At 47.3% G+C, this 14,234-nt stretch overlaps 6 protein-coding genes across 6 annotated transcripts; all 6 read right to left on the reverse strand. All coding sequences in view use genetic code 12, as the record gives it.

Annotated features, from left to right (window-relative positions):
• Window positions 1-449: 449 nt before the first annotated feature.
• Window positions 450-1,766, reverse strand: CXQ85_003611 (uncharacterized protein; the record flags this gene model as incomplete). The annotated part of the gene is made up of 1 exon (XM_025487245.1): window positions 450-1,766. The coding sequence occupies one exon, from the start codon at window positions 1,764-1,766 to the stop codon at window positions 450-452; it is 1,317 nt and encodes a 438-aa protein (XP_025340693.1).
• A 774-nt stretch (window positions 1,767-2,540) lies between these two features.
• CXQ85_003612 (protein serine/threonine phosphatase) lies at window positions 2,541-5,036 on the reverse strand (the record flags this gene model as incomplete). The annotated part of the gene is made up of 1 exon (XM_025487246.1): window positions 2,541-5,036. The coding sequence occupies one exon, from the start codon at window positions 5,034-5,036 to the stop codon at window positions 2,541-2,543; it is 2,496 nt and encodes an 831-aa protein (XP_025340694.1).
• A 658-nt stretch (window positions 5,037-5,694) lies between these two features.
• CXQ85_003613 (uncharacterized protein) lies at window positions 5,695-7,674 on the reverse strand (the record flags this gene model as incomplete). Its single annotated transcript, XM_025487247.1, has 1 exon — window positions 5,695-7,674. One exon carries the CDS (start codon window positions 7,672-7,674, stop codon window positions 5,695-5,697), a length of 1,980 nt encoding a protein of 659 aa, XP_025340695.1.
• A 149-nt stretch (window positions 7,675-7,823) lies between these two features.
• CXQ85_003614 (ubiquitin domain-containing protein DSK2) lies at window positions 7,824-8,909 on the reverse strand (the record flags this gene model as incomplete). Its single annotated transcript, XM_025487248.1, has 1 exon — window positions 7,824-8,909. One exon carries the CDS (start codon window positions 8,907-8,909, stop codon window positions 7,824-7,826), a length of 1,086 nt encoding a protein of 361 aa, XP_025340696.1.
• Window positions 8,910-10,232: 1,323 nt separating this feature from the next.
• Window positions 10,233-11,567, reverse strand: ASH1 (DNA-binding transcription repressor; the record flags this gene model as incomplete). Its single annotated transcript, XM_025487249.1, has 1 exon — window positions 10,233-11,567. One exon carries the CDS (start codon window positions 11,565-11,567, stop codon window positions 10,233-10,235), a length of 1,335 nt encoding a protein of 444 aa, XP_025340697.1.
• A 1,450-nt stretch (window positions 11,568-13,017) lies between these two features.
• CXQ85_003616 (uncharacterized protein) lies at window positions 13,018-13,453 on the reverse strand (the record flags this gene model as incomplete). Its single annotated transcript, XM_025487250.1, has 2 exons — window positions 13,018-13,225; window positions 13,311-13,453. 2 exons carry the CDS (start codon window positions 13,451-13,453, stop codon window positions 13,018-13,020), a joined length of 351 nt encoding a protein of 116 aa, XP_025340698.1.
• Between the last annotated feature and the right edge of the window lie 781 nt (window positions 13,454-14,234).

Consider the following 14,234-nt stretch of genomic DNA (forward strand, 5'->3'; position numbering starts at 1 on the left):
CCATCATGTTCCACAAAAGCCACCACGCCAGCGACGTAAATTGCCAAACTCTAATGCTGCCTACGCCTCCAAGAAATGGCTGCAAATGGCTGAGCTTGCTGAGGCTTCACCAATACGGCTTATGCATGAAAGAAGACACTAAAAGAACACTTTACGTTACTTGTTAGGCTTGTTTTATTGCTATTCATCGCTTTGTTGAGCCATTTTTTTCGACAACTGAGCCTGGACCGCATCGACGTTCGCTTTTGTGGAAGTATCTGAAAGTTGCTAAATGGCTGCGAAACATGCCTCGATGACTGTTTGTTTGACTTATGCAAAGATTCCAAACTGGCGATGCTCTAATTTTTAGTTAAAGATGACTACTCTACACTTTGTTATTGAAATATCATGCCGCATAAATTAAATCAAACAGCGACCGCCGCTGAACCCTGTAGAAAATATCGCTACCCTTACTGGTAGCCTTTATGGTCGTAGGCCATGTTTGGCTCGTCAACCCTTTTGTACTTTCTCTTGCCATTGCCGTGGAAACAGCCGCAGCAGTATCCGAGAGCTGCAAGCACGACTGCCATGAAGGAAGCAGCCATGGCAGACCAAGCAAACGCATAGTATTGAATGGACAAGTACGACTTCAAGCCGAACTCGTCAATGTGGTTGTTGACTTCTTTTCTCGCGAACATGTAGACACCAGTAGTCAAACCAGCACCAAGAAGGATGCAGAGGAAGAAAAGCAACATGAGAATGTAGTTCAAACACGAAAGACAGCTATTGCGAGGAGACGAGACCAAGCCTACAAGCTGGAAGATCAAGGAAATGAATCCCAAACCGGCTCCTGCGATCAACATAGCCAAACCAGCGGTGGTGATGTTGTTAAGCAAACCTAACATATCTTGCAACTCACCAGGAAGGTTAAGCGTTTCATAGTCGACCGACGCGATAAGGGCAATCAACTGGGCTTTAAGCGTACCGGAGATACCCAGGGGAAGACCATTGACACCATCGATTTCGTCTCTAACAGCATTGCTCATCTCACGCTTGACAAGCTCCAAAGGATCGAACTTATAACCAGCGACTGGCAGACTGCACCACACGTAGTTCACTTTATCCTGGTTGAAATTCTTACCGAAATCACCCAAGTTTGAAATGAGGTCGTCGGAATTATTGAGACTTCTCATGTAACCTCTGCAGTAGCCCCAGTAACTGATACTGTAGTAGTCAGCGAAACCCAAATCGTGGTACTCTAAGTTGGAAACGGCCTGTTCAATGCTGAGGCCATTAGCAAGACCCTCAGCCAAGGTAGCAACGGCGTCTGGAAGGTTGACGCTGGAGGCCAATTGACCAATGTCACTGATAATAGCGTCGGTGTCGATTGCGTCAGCGATCTGAGAAGTAGCAGAAGCAGCGTCGGCAGTAAGCTTATCCAAGTCAATGCCGTCAATAGCAGAACTCACTTCGGTTCCCAAGCCGCCCACAAGCGACTGGATATCATCAGCCAAGTCTTTCTTCTCAAAAGAAGTAGTGTAAGCACGTTCAGTAGTGGTAGGCGTTGGCACAGCGTCCACGAACTTGTTGTCCAACGGAAGGTTCACAACAGCATCTCTCTTCTGGTTTCCAGCGAAAAGTGCACCCACATCAAGCCCTGTGACCTGAACTCCAATCAAATAGTTATTAGTAAGATGGCTGGCGTTCTTGTAAGAACCCACGATAGCCCACGGGGTAAGCGTGACAGCCGAGATAGTAAAGAATAGCACCAACAACCGGAAAAACATTGATGAACGAAGAATATGGGAAACAACAAAAATTCACAGCAAACAGAAGCCATCTTATATAAACGCTGCTGGGTCAAGCTTGCATAATTGCCTGTACACAAAACCTTAACGCAGCGAGCGTTAAAAAAACAAAGATTTAGTGAGCTTTTCTGCCTGGGGGGCAGAGGCGTGGCGCGGTAGGTAGGAAGAAATAAAAGCCAAATGAATAATCCATAGCGTCATCTCGCTTGGAAGTGATCAGCGCAACTTCAGTGGTTGCAAATTGGAAAAGGTACCAATAGGGTTTACGAATTTGCACTTTTTTCCTTTCTTTTTCTTCCCTCGTAGTTTATTCCTCTTTTCGTTCGGTTGCCAAAGGAGCCACAAAAAACGCCCATCAAAAGCTAAATTCGTTGCCATGATGTGCCCATCTGGCGAAATTTCTCGACTTTGGTTTTGTGCCGCGCAGAAATCAGTCTTCTTTGCTGGTCAGCGGGGGCTGGCTGGGTGCGAGCGTGTTGACATGGGAGTGCGACTTAGATCAAAAATAGAAGTTTGCGCAAATCAAGAAGGACGGTTGATGATGGGGTAAAATGGACCGATACACCGTTTTAAGCCTCCATCTGTGAATGAGGCCGGATCAGGGGTATTGCGGGACCGATAGGCTTTAGTGCATTTGATTTTGGGCTTTTGTTATATCCGGGACGAAAAGTGAACCCTTGGGATTTCCTTGGTTCCTGGCGTGCCCCCCATTGTCTGGAATTCTTGGTGTCTTTGAAATGTCTTGATCAACACTTATTCATCGAGATTGTCAAGCTCATCAAGAAGCTCTTTTTCAAGCTCATCAATGTTGTCTCCCTCATGCGCCTCGATCTTTTGCCTCTTGTAGTCACCGTTGCTGTAGTTATCACTTGCGTCTTCTTCTGCACTGTCTTCTTCGTCTTCTTCGTCTTCCGGTGCCTTGCGCTTGTTCGAATAAAGACTTTTAACGAACGAGACCCCTGCGCCTCCGCTGCCGTTAACCGCTGAATCATCTTCGCCCAGCCTTTCGTCCCCCTCAGCCTCGTAATCCTCTCCGTCTTCATCATCATCACTTATGCCAGCCAAGAAATCGTCAACCTCAGCATTAGCCTCGCTAAAGTCGTAGTCATCAATCGATGAAAGGGACCCTTGCCGTGGTCTATTTTCGGCTGCGGCTGAGCGTGCTTCTTCTCTTTCTTGCTGAGAGCCTAGAGCGGTCTGGTACTTTGTGACATCGTTCTCGGAGACATACCAGTCCTGATCCGGAAGCTCGATCAAGTAGTCTCTCTCTTCAACCTTTTTCCACAGACTCAAGCACGCAAAAAGCCAGTCAGGGTTAACCACCTTCACATCTGGCACTGTCTTCTTAGCGATTCTTACCTTGAGAGTGAGACCAGTCTTCATGTATGAAGCGTTGGGGTCTCTACAGACAACATGAGTGACTTCAGGGTACACTTCATTCACAACCTTCATGCCAAACTGGCGGCACCAGATAACGATGTCGGCGTTGTTCATATTCATACCCAACGGTAGAATACCTGAAAGTAAGACAACAATGCCATTCAAACAATCAAGTTTAAGTCTCGGTATTATTGTTGTAAGATCAGGGCGCTCAAGGGCCTGGTTTTTCTTGAAGATATCGTATGACTTATAGTACTGGTCGTGGATGTAATTCAAAGCTTTCTCCAATGTTATGAGTTCAGCATCGTCATCATACAAAATATGCTCCTCCTCTTCATCTTTGCTGGAGACAGAACTGTCCTCGTGGTCATGGGCAATGCGGTCCATTTTATCTTGAAGTTTGGCCAACGGCCTATCGTGCTGTTGCTGTTCGAGGTTTTGGGTCCGTGTTATCAGCTGTTCAAGAAGCAAGTTTTTATTGTTCTCTCCACCGGCAAGATCAACCATACGGTCAACTGGTGAAGAGCTTTCAGAGTCAGACTCATGGGAATCAGATTCAGCGGAGTCGTCAGAAGGAGAAGACGATCCAGATGGAGGTGAAGCGGAGCTTTCCAGGCCGTTTTTGGTATTGTCTGTCGTTTGGTCTTTTTCCTGTTCTGGAGGCTGGCTGCTTTCGGGCTCGCTTTCACTTCCATCGTCCATACTATCGCTTTCTTGGGTAGAATTTTGCGTAAGACGCTCGTCAACTTCCACTGGTTTATTTGCAGATGTATCATCATCACCCATGGCTTCTTCAAGACGGGCGAGACTTTTTCTTTTCTTTGTTGGTCCAACAAGCTGACCGTTCTTTTTAGGCAAGAAACTGGAATTAATATCGCCGATGCCGACGAAAAAATCATATGGAACCACCTTGATAAGATTAGGGTCCCATTGCCAGACGTCACCTCTATCATCAATAATCACCACCATTGACTGATCAACCGGGAAAAGTCTCTTAAGGTTTTTATGCGTCAAAGAGCCACTTTCGTCTCTACTCAAAATACGGTCGCCAAAATAAATGCCCTTAGGGTCAATGATCGATGCAATGGCCAAAGCATAATTTCGTGTGGCCATGGTATAGATATGAAGCTCATAGCGTTCGGCAACGTTCGCCAAAAATTCCTTCAAGCCAGGACGTAATTTCACATAGTACCAGCACTTTGTAGGCGCTGGTCTAGGGCCCATCCAGCCTGGAGGCACCATGGGCTCTTCTTCAAGACAAAACGACTGCACATCCTTGACAAACGGGTAATTAGGGTTCTGAGGATCTTTCTGCCATTCGCCCACGGTCGGATCCACGGTGGCATGGATAACTGTCTGGTCCAAGTCGACCACCAAAATAAGTTTCTTCTCCTTGGCCAACCGTTCCGTAGCATTATGCTCAATCTTCGTCGCCTCATCGTAACTTATTCGAAGCCCAGTGTTATCGTGAGACATGGCAATGGTCGCTCTATCTTCATAGTTGTACCCTGTGTAATCCTTCTCGTCTTCCACTGCCTTACCACACAAGGCGCAGAGCCCACCGTACTGAACATCATGAGTACACGGTTCCTGGATTGAACACAAGATCACGCCACTATGGGTAATTTCTTCGCCAACGTCAACAGCAACCTCAGTAATTTCACCCTCAATAGGACTCTCAAACGACCCGATCCTCTCCACACGTATCTTAGGCGGGGTCTCTTCCTTCGAGTTGGGGTCTTCCTGGTAGTCCCAGTATCTGTATTTGATCAACGGCGCGTACCTCGAGATGGTTTCACCTGGTCTGGCTGTAATGGCCGTCACGGTGACTGGGAAAGGCGCCGATGGTGGTAGGGAGACCGTAGTCATGGCTATTGTTGGAGAAGGTTGAGTATAAGGTAGAACAACGAGGGAGTCGCAAATCTGTGGGATGGGGTATTATAGCTTGGGGAAAGCGGCAATCACAGATAGACTAGGGGTAATGGGAATTGTCAATTGGGAGTTATAGTTCATGGGACGTGGCCCGTGGAGATATGGATGGAATTGGTTTTTTCAGAATGGCTAGTTGCCTGAGCTGGGTTTCTTGTTATTATGCATCCTATTGTATATGGGTGCACGGGTGTTTGCCCCGAAGAGCCTCCAAGACCCCAAAGGCATTGTGAATGGAGCAAGCAATGGGGGAGGATAGGAGGGTGGAGATTGTGGCGGTTTGGAGTGGTTTATGAGGAGGTTATGGTGGGTTTTTAGTGGTGGTGGGAAGAGGTGGTGGTGGTTGAAGCGTAGAGGTGGATGCGAGTGTTTCAGAGTGGAGAGCATGGAAAAGAGGTGAATAAATGGGGTTCTACGGTTTGGGTTCGTAGATTTCGTTTTCTTTCGTAGTATTGGCCTTTGAAAGGCTGTCCATTGTATGCTGATTGAGGTTGACATAGGAAGGTGATTGAAGTGGGAAGGCGCTTGCGCTTTTTGCAACCATTTCGTGGGAGTGGCGTAACCAACGCTGTAGGCCAATTGACTTTGCTTCTGGTCATTAAACCTCCACCATTTCATCCTCTTCAGACTCTTCAGAATCCTCTTCAGGTGGGAAATTCATTTCGAACGTGGTCAGCGTGGATGGCTGGAATGTCTGTGGTGGCGCGTTGGCGTTATCTCCAAAGTTGATGCCGCCAGCGTTATTATTATCGTCGTCACTCTCGCTGTCGCTCAGTTCAAAATCATCCATGTCATTTGGAAATGGAATAGGCGCAGGCAAGTTGTTACTTTCGGTCTCGTTCAATGCATTATCGAGTTCATTTTCAAGGTCATCAACATCATCTTCGTGGTCAATTGGCGCCATATTGTCAACAACGTCTTCATCGTCCTTCTTCTGTTCAGCTGCTTCACCAGCAGGGGCCTCGGTATCTTGAGTTGCTGTCTGAGGTGCCAGGCTGGATCCACTCGAAGGTCTCTTGCCAGCGACATCGGTACGGTTCTCTATAAGCTTGAAATCGTCACCGAAGTCCAATTCGCCAACTTCATCCTCCTCCTCACTTTCATCCAGAACGTTGGCGTTAGGGTTGAATGCAAAGCCAAACTCGAAGGAGCCACTGTTCTTCTCCTGTTCTTTTTCTAGTTTGGCTCTCTCTTCCAATAACTCAGTAATCTTAGCTCTCTTCTTTTGGTAAGCGTCTCTAGTTGTTCTAATAACACGCTTAAGACTTTTCTGAAGGAATTGATCATAGAAAGCATTGTCTTCTGCCTTAGGGAACGCCTGTGCATAAGGAGAGTATAACTTCTCTCTTCTGAGTAATATATCGTCCTCTCTTTTCTTTCTGTGAGCAGCAAGTTTCTTTGCCGCTCTTTCTTTTGCCAACTTTCGTCTGTTGGCATAGTCCACGAAATCAAACCTCTTGGAGTTGACTGGTGTTTCTTTGACTGTAGCTGTAGGGTCAACCACATCAGCAGCAGTACCATCAGCCGTTGCATCAGTCGCGGCTGTTTCTTCAGGTTTAGCATCACCTTCTTCAGGAGCCTCACCATCTTTATGTCCCTTATCGACATCCATAGCTGTTTCAGCATTTGGTTCCTGGGGAGTCTCCACATCTGTAGCATTGCCTTCGCCTGATACACTCATGATATCCTCCTTGTCACTATCGACATCCGACAACGCCACTGCCGTGGACTCCTGTGGCACTTCACGGTCAATTAATTTATACAATGACCTCTCATTGAGTCTGGATTCTTCCACCAACTTGAGCTTGATCTGCTTCAATTCGGTGATGGTCTTCATGTAACTACCAGTATTCTGGTACGTATAGTCTGGAGGGAGGGTAGGAAAATAGTCTGGAATATATGATGGCCTTTCGGACTGACGTGGGATTAAGGAGGCCACTTCGTACTGGTCATTAGCATGGAATACCGACGATGGGTCGTCTTTTTCTAGATTAAACTCCTCGGCATAAAAGTCTTGTAGGAGGTTCTGTGCCTGAGAATCAAGCGTCTTTTTATGTTTTATAGTCTGTTCTGGCAATTCTTTGCTCCGTTCGTACTCCAGGTACAACGAGCTGGGACTAACCTTGTTCATCTGGAAACTCAACTCTAGGTCATGGATTCCAGGTCTGCGGTGCCTCTGTACTTCTGTGTACTTATGAAGCAGCGATATTAGTTTATGCAAGTATTCGGACGCCAAGTTGCCCAATTCGTCTATGAATTCTTCAGAAAACTGGGGTTTGGACTTTTGTGTGGTGACGATCAAACCAGCGAGTTTCCGTAGATGGAAGTCCATTGGTTCAATGTATGCAGCTTTGTTGCCATGGGGAGCAACTAGGTCTTGTAGTGGGCCCAAATGGCGTTTTAGGGGGTCCACATAGTCACTCTTTAGACCTTCTCTTATTGCTTTGGCTCTTTCTTTATCTTCCTTCTTTTTGGCAAAGGACTCTTTTTCAGCAGACGATACGGAATCTCGACGTCCGGCATTCCTTGTTCTATGAGCGACATTTGTCGGCTCTTCTTTTTTCGGCGATTCAGCCATTTGTGGGTGTTGTTGTAATGAGTACTTGAGAATATGGTATTATGGTGATAGTTCGTGTCGCGCACGACCCTACCGTACTTAGTTACTACTGCTGCAAACCCTATCTACTCCAGATTCCTGGTTTACCTGTATTTGGTATATTAACATGTCTAGTGTCCACCAGACAACAAGTACTCGATAGCACCTTGTACGCTACCGCCGCTTCTTCTAAGTGCTGCGACGTTCTGATCGAAATCGAAGAAACCCATATCGTTGAGTTGTCTCAACTGGGACTCGTAACGCTCCTCTGGAGGTCTGTCGTCACGAGGAGCAGGGGCACCACCAGCTCCAGCGCCTCCAGCGCCTGCGCCAGCACCGCCGAACAAGCTGAATGGGTCAACTGGAGGCATACCGTTAGGGAAAAGAGATGCAAATGGGTTTGCAGCGCCAGCACCACCGGATGCATTGGCGTCAGTGCCAGATCCAGCGTTCTGGCCGCCTTCTTCTCCAACAGTAGGGTTAGCTCCAGGCGCAGGGAAAGCCAGAGCAGCGTCGCCACCGGCTCCACCAGCGGCACCTTGCATGTTCCGGAGGTTCATCATGCTACGCATGGTTTCCGGGTTGCTGATCATTTCTCTGAACATGGGCGATTGTAGCATGGAGCGGACCTGGGGTCCCATGGCACGCAATTGTGGGTTCTGGTTAATCATGAAGTCCAACATCTGTGGGTCCAGCAACAACGCATTCATCTGCTCCTGGAACATCGGGCTGCTCATCATTTCAGACATTCTGTCTGAGTCAGGCAACTGGCCCATGCCACCGTCAGGACCGAACATCGACGCCGAAGGAAGCTGAGTGTAGCCAGCGTAACGGGCGCCCGTCAAGTCAGCCAATGGATTGAATGAGCCCTGGCCAGCGGCAATGTTGGAAGGAACGTTTTGGCCCTGAGGAGAAGTGGACCTTTCAGCCAGATCAGAGGTACCAGTGCTTGCACCAGTACTAGAGGCAGCAGCAGGTTTTGGAGCCGACAGCTTCACCATATGAACAGCATGCCCATTCTGGATCTTATACGAAGCCACCGTCTCCTCATCCTTAAGCACCTTACCACTATAAATCAAACGTTGGCGCTCTGGAGGAACATCAGCATGGGTGGAGATAATCGCCTTCAAGTCTGCAATCAGGGCCGAGGTCTCGACCGAAACCTCGTACTTCTTATCACCAGAAGACTTCACGTGGATGGTGATTTGCTCAGACATTGCTTATGAGGGAAAAGGGTGGATTGGCAGGTTTGGGGCGATAGGAGATTAGTGAGGGCGAGGAGGACGAACAGGTAGTGTGGGATTGTGGTGTGCGGGTGTTTCCACTGGCTTCCATGGAGTGGCAGTGGGATGGTGGGGGAAAGGGTAGGTGGCGGCACGGTGCAAGGGTTTTTTTGACGTGGATGACAATAGTTAAGGGGATGTTTGGGTGGGTTCGTTTTTTTGGTTATTTGGTGTGGAAGTGGTGCAAGTGGGGGATACTGGTGGAGGTGGGGCGTACCAGGAATGGTTGCAAAATGGGTGCGAAACGGTGGATATGGAGAAAGTAAGGTGGACAGTGGAAAGGAAGCAGAGGCTAATTTATGATGAATTGGTTTTTGGATGCTGGGTATATTTAGAGCTTTTACGTGAAAGTGATGGTTTCTGGTTTTAGAATACTTTACTTGTTACATGATTGGTACTTGCTGGAGTGGGTGGGTGGTGCGAGCTCGGCTGGAGATGCCTGGAAGTGGGCGCTTACAATAGGAGAAGACTAAAGAGAGGCTTGATAGAAGAAAGATAAGGTTTGGGGACTGGGGAGTGAAGGTTGGCTATTTGGTCTGGTTTGGGGGTTGGTTAATGGAGAAGGTTGGGTAGTGAATGGACTGGTAACAGTTGAACTACGGTTAAAGGGAATGGGTAGTCAGATGTTCAGAAAATTGCTTACCCATGAATGTCTTATATTTTGTTGTAGTTTGTATTAACGTCTGACAGGCAATTGAGTTGTGGAGGGCAGTGGACATTCGTCTGTTGGCTGCTAGTGAAGCTTGAATGTCTGCAATAGTCCAAGTCACCTTCTGGAACCAACACTTAATTGGATCTTACTTTCACCAAAAACCTTTTTGCCTACTCTCCAAATTATTCATCATCATCTACAACTTGACTACAATTTCTCACAATTAACACATTAATATTCGAGAACACGGTTCTCTATGCAAAGTGGTGCTATACACCATTAAAATAAGCTTCCATAATGGAAAGCAACTCGTCTGTATATGATAAAAAATTGGGCTGGCAGCAGAAGGTGCTTAGTGCCGGCAATGACCTGGGACGCCGCTCCTAGATGTATAATCTGTTGGAGTCAATGCTGTCTGTAGACTTCAGCACTCTATGAGGCTTTGAGTCTGAGGCCATGTAATTGTCTGATGACTGAAAGAGCTTCGATAACGATGGAGAGTTAAAAACCTCCAGAATGCAAAGTATGGGAGGGCGAACTGGAAAAGAGATTGTCCGGCAAGCTCAATGAACGTTTCCTCCTCAAGAACGTCAAAGCAGCTTGGCTCACAGTTTGATCTCCACTTTCCAGCCACAGTCCAAACAACTGTATGCTTTCTCGTCACCGAAATCAGTCTTTCCTTTCGTCTGCATCAAGGACCACTCGCCCTTGGCAGGAATCTTCTTACACTTTTTGTTCAAACAACGTGCCAGCGTCTTCTTGTACCTGAGACCACAAGAGTTACACAACTGGCCTTCCTTGATCGACCACGAAGGACGCCAGCATGGCGACTGGTCTGAACCACAAGAAATGCAAACTCTGGCCACATGCTGGCCATGACGGGGCGGCGACCGCATCAACTCGGATCTAGACTTATCCTTAACTGAAGGCGGCGTGATAGGAATGAATTTCGTCTTTTGCTTTTTCTTTGGCGACGAAGGTTCGTTTTCCGTGAATGAGCTTTCTGGAGTGAACGGCACAGGCTGGTATGAAGCAGCAGCGGCAGCAGCAGCCGTGGCAGCCGTGGCTGTAGCAGTAGCAGCAAATGGCGGTTGTGGTCTAAATTCAGGCTGCTGGTAGTAACTGGCGCCAGCACCAGCACTCACAGAAGAACTAGAACCGCCTGTAGCAGGCCTGGAAAGTTGAATAAGCGACTGGGCCAACTCCAAGTACTCTGGGTACCGTTCCACATCGTTCATGTACGTTTTGTTGAGGTACGTATAGTTAGACTCATATGGGAAGTTGATTTTGCGTTCAGCCAACGTAGGCAAAGGCTTACTGACGCGAGAGTCAAATTGTGGTTTCACGCCACTGCTGAGTTCACTAATAGGCGGTAGTTTAACTGGTTCCTTAGGAGCAGTAGGAGCAGCAGTATGTTGATGGTGGTTTTTCGCAGCCATTGGTCTCACGTCAGTGGTGTTGTTATGAGCGTGAGCCTCAAGGTAACTATACGAGTTAAGGCTGAAAGAAGGTTTGGTGGATCTAATCGAATCCAAAAGACCGTACCGCCAGTTTTCATCGTTAGGCTTATAAGTGTCAAAGTAGTCAAGCGACACCGTAGGCACTATAGGGTCCTTAGCGCGCTCCAAGGCAGTAGAAAGACTAGGAAGCGAAACCCTAACAGCAGACGACAGCGGGGCCTTAAAAAGGTCAGTTTTGGGGAGAACAGTGGTAGCTGGAGCGGAAGGTGGCGAAGGTGGAGCCGTTCTGGACCTTTTCGTAGAAGTGTGCTGGTTTTGCAGCAGGTCAGCGTCGGTGCCCAAGTCACTATGGGAGCGTTTCTTTGAGTAGGTCAGGGTGAGGCCAGGCGGCGTAAGGGACCGAAGCTTAAGCAGATTAAGCATATTATAAGGGTTCCTTGGGTAATTGATCAGATCGAACATGGGGCTCACAAGACTCATAGGGAAGTAGTAGAAACGAACGGTTGGCTGCAAACGCCAGAAGAAGATGAAGGAGGGTATTAAGCGAAGGACAAGCGAAGGATGAAATGACAATCAATAATAAAACGAAGCAGAATTGTTCTTTTTTTTCAAGTTCATAAAATGGATGCAAAAGAGCGGATCGGGCGGTTTAAATCAAGCTGCTGGGGAATCAGATCAAAGGCTCAGATCAAGGGGAACCCGCACGGATTGGGATAAAAGTGCAGCACAAGGACAAAAACCGAAAACCGAAAACCAAAAACGGAAACGCCAGGCAACAAAAAAACGTCAGAATTCCTAAATTACCGGTTTCTCGACCAATTGCTGGCTACAAATCACCACTTACTATGAGGACTGGGAAGTTTTTTTTTTGTCTTTTGCGGCTGGCGCTGGCGCTGGCGCTGGCTATATAAGGTGGCATGCGGGTACACGCATGTTTTTTAGGAGCGTGGCCCGATTCAGCGAGTTGGTCGCTCGATGTGGAAGGTGCGCCTGACGAGCTGCAGCGTCCGTCCAGGGTGCTGAAACGGAGGTGACAGTGGTTGTTGATGGAAAGTGGGAAAAAAATAAAATGAAGGGTATAGTTGAATTCTAGGGGTTTCTACGACTCGAATGGACTAATTCTTTTTGTTTTTTGCTTTGTGTGGACTGAAATAACTGGGGGTTCAGCTCAACTGAGGGTGCTTTTTTGCTGGCTTGTGCTGGTTTGTGAGACCTGTTGCGCTTGCAGCCATTCCATATGGAAAGAGCTGGGGGTCTTCCAAAACGGACCACGAGACAAAGACGTCTTTGAATAGACGAGATGAAGTAGAGGTTTGTGTTTTGTACGTTTTGCACTTGGTTACTTGGATACTTGGGGAATTGGGTTACCCCTATTGGCCTGGAGGCCTGGTATAAGCCCTCCCTAGTCTTCCTGGCCCTCTACTACGCTAAACTCTAAATAGACTTTCCCTTCCTTTATTCTTTCCATCCCTCTTTCTGCCCCTACTTCGTTTCCCTGTCATAGTTAAACCTTATGGGGCCGCCGCAGCAACCTTTTCTTTTCCTTCCCTTCCCCTTCTTGTTCCCCAGCCAGCTGCAGATTTGCAATGGGATCAAATCAAGGTACACACTTTCTATTGTATACTATATTTGGGTTTTGATTCTTTTCTCTTTTTTAGTACTTAGGCTTCCAGAAACTCAGATAACGGTTGCTGAAGGGGCTGGCTTCAAGTGCGTTTGCAGCCAGTACAGCTACTTATCGCAATGTCTTCCCAACGGGATCGGAAACGCTCTGGAATTGTTCAAATCAGGCCATGGCATATTCTTGCTATGGGCTTCTTCCCGATTTGGCCACTTTTCTGGTTGATCCCTGGGCGTTTTGATTTGTCTTTGTGTCACTTACCATAACTACCTACACAGTCACTCTTGAATCAGTATATTAAGTCTAAATCTAATCCTTCTTCTTCTCTTCGACCTTCTGCTCACCCTTGTTTTTGAGCTTACCGGCACCAATACCGCCAGCAACACCGCCAACAATGTGGCTGGCCTGGCCACCGCCCACGGCGTCAGCAACCTTGTTACCGCCAATGGAACCTACGAGGCCCACACCAATATCCTTAGCTGTTCCAGCAATGTTAGTCATGATAAAGTATTTGTTTCTTTATCTGTAGCCTCCCGGGATTGAGCAGCCCCTGCCCTTATATATTTACCGGGGGCCTTTGATTGCTATCGTTCCTGCGCAACGTGCTAGTGGCCGATAGTAGAATGTTCTTTGCTGCTGCTCCACAGAAATTACCTATGACGTTACCTGGCGCCGTTCCTAATAAACCTGGGCCACAGCTTGTCACAAGGATTGGTGTAATCTTCTTTGGTGCATTTTTCGTCATGCGGCTGGATTTCGATAAGGGGACTTCCGAGGATGGATGACGTCAAGCCTTCCAGGCTGTTAATTTTTTTTGTTAATTTAGTGATAGTTCGGGCCAGCCGTAGACGGTAAAGACTCTTCTAGACCTAGCCCAGTTAACCCCTTTTTGTTCGGTGGAGTGGTTTGTGTCTTGTCTTCTCTGCCATATTTGGACGACATAAAAGTATAAAGAACCATTTCTTCTGCTGTCAGCTAGTATTGTGAAGTGACCGAAGGAATTGCAGAAGGACCAAGTGGATGTTAGTTCTTCTGAAGATATCCCCCAGCCACAGTGAATGGGAGTAAGTAGACTTGTATAACACCAGTGAGGTTAGGCATGCCTTGAAGAGCAATACCTGAAAATCCAAGGACATCAAAGTTCAATCCCCTGAAAAGATACTTTGACTTCCAGTATACGAGGAAATTGTGAAATTGTCATAGACTTTGCATAGACTTTGCATAGGCAAGCGCCGTTGCGGTCAGGCTCCTAAGTACTTTGTGGTCCGTCCAACGGTTCGCAATAAACCACAAAAAAGATGGTTTTCTGGGTACGTATTTCTTGACCTCTGGATGCCAATAAAGCTCAAATTTCACTTTTATAGAGCCTTCTTTGGTGTTTCTTGATTTCTGACTTGTATCCGGATCCAGCCTTGATGTCTTGTGTGCAGGACGTTTGCTTATTTTCATCGATTAGAAAGCCCACCACCATCAAGTTGCAGTTCACAACAAACGTAGATCCTCTGTAGTCCCTTAATAATACTTCT

Source organism: Candidozyma haemuli, assembly GCF_002926055.2.
Source record: "Candidozyma haemuli strain B11899 chromosome Unknown E_2014730914, whole genome shotgun sequence".
NCBI classification, from domain to species: domain Eukaryota; kingdom Fungi; phylum Ascomycota; class Pichiomycetes; order Serinales; family Metschnikowiaceae; genus Candidozyma; species Candidozyma haemuli.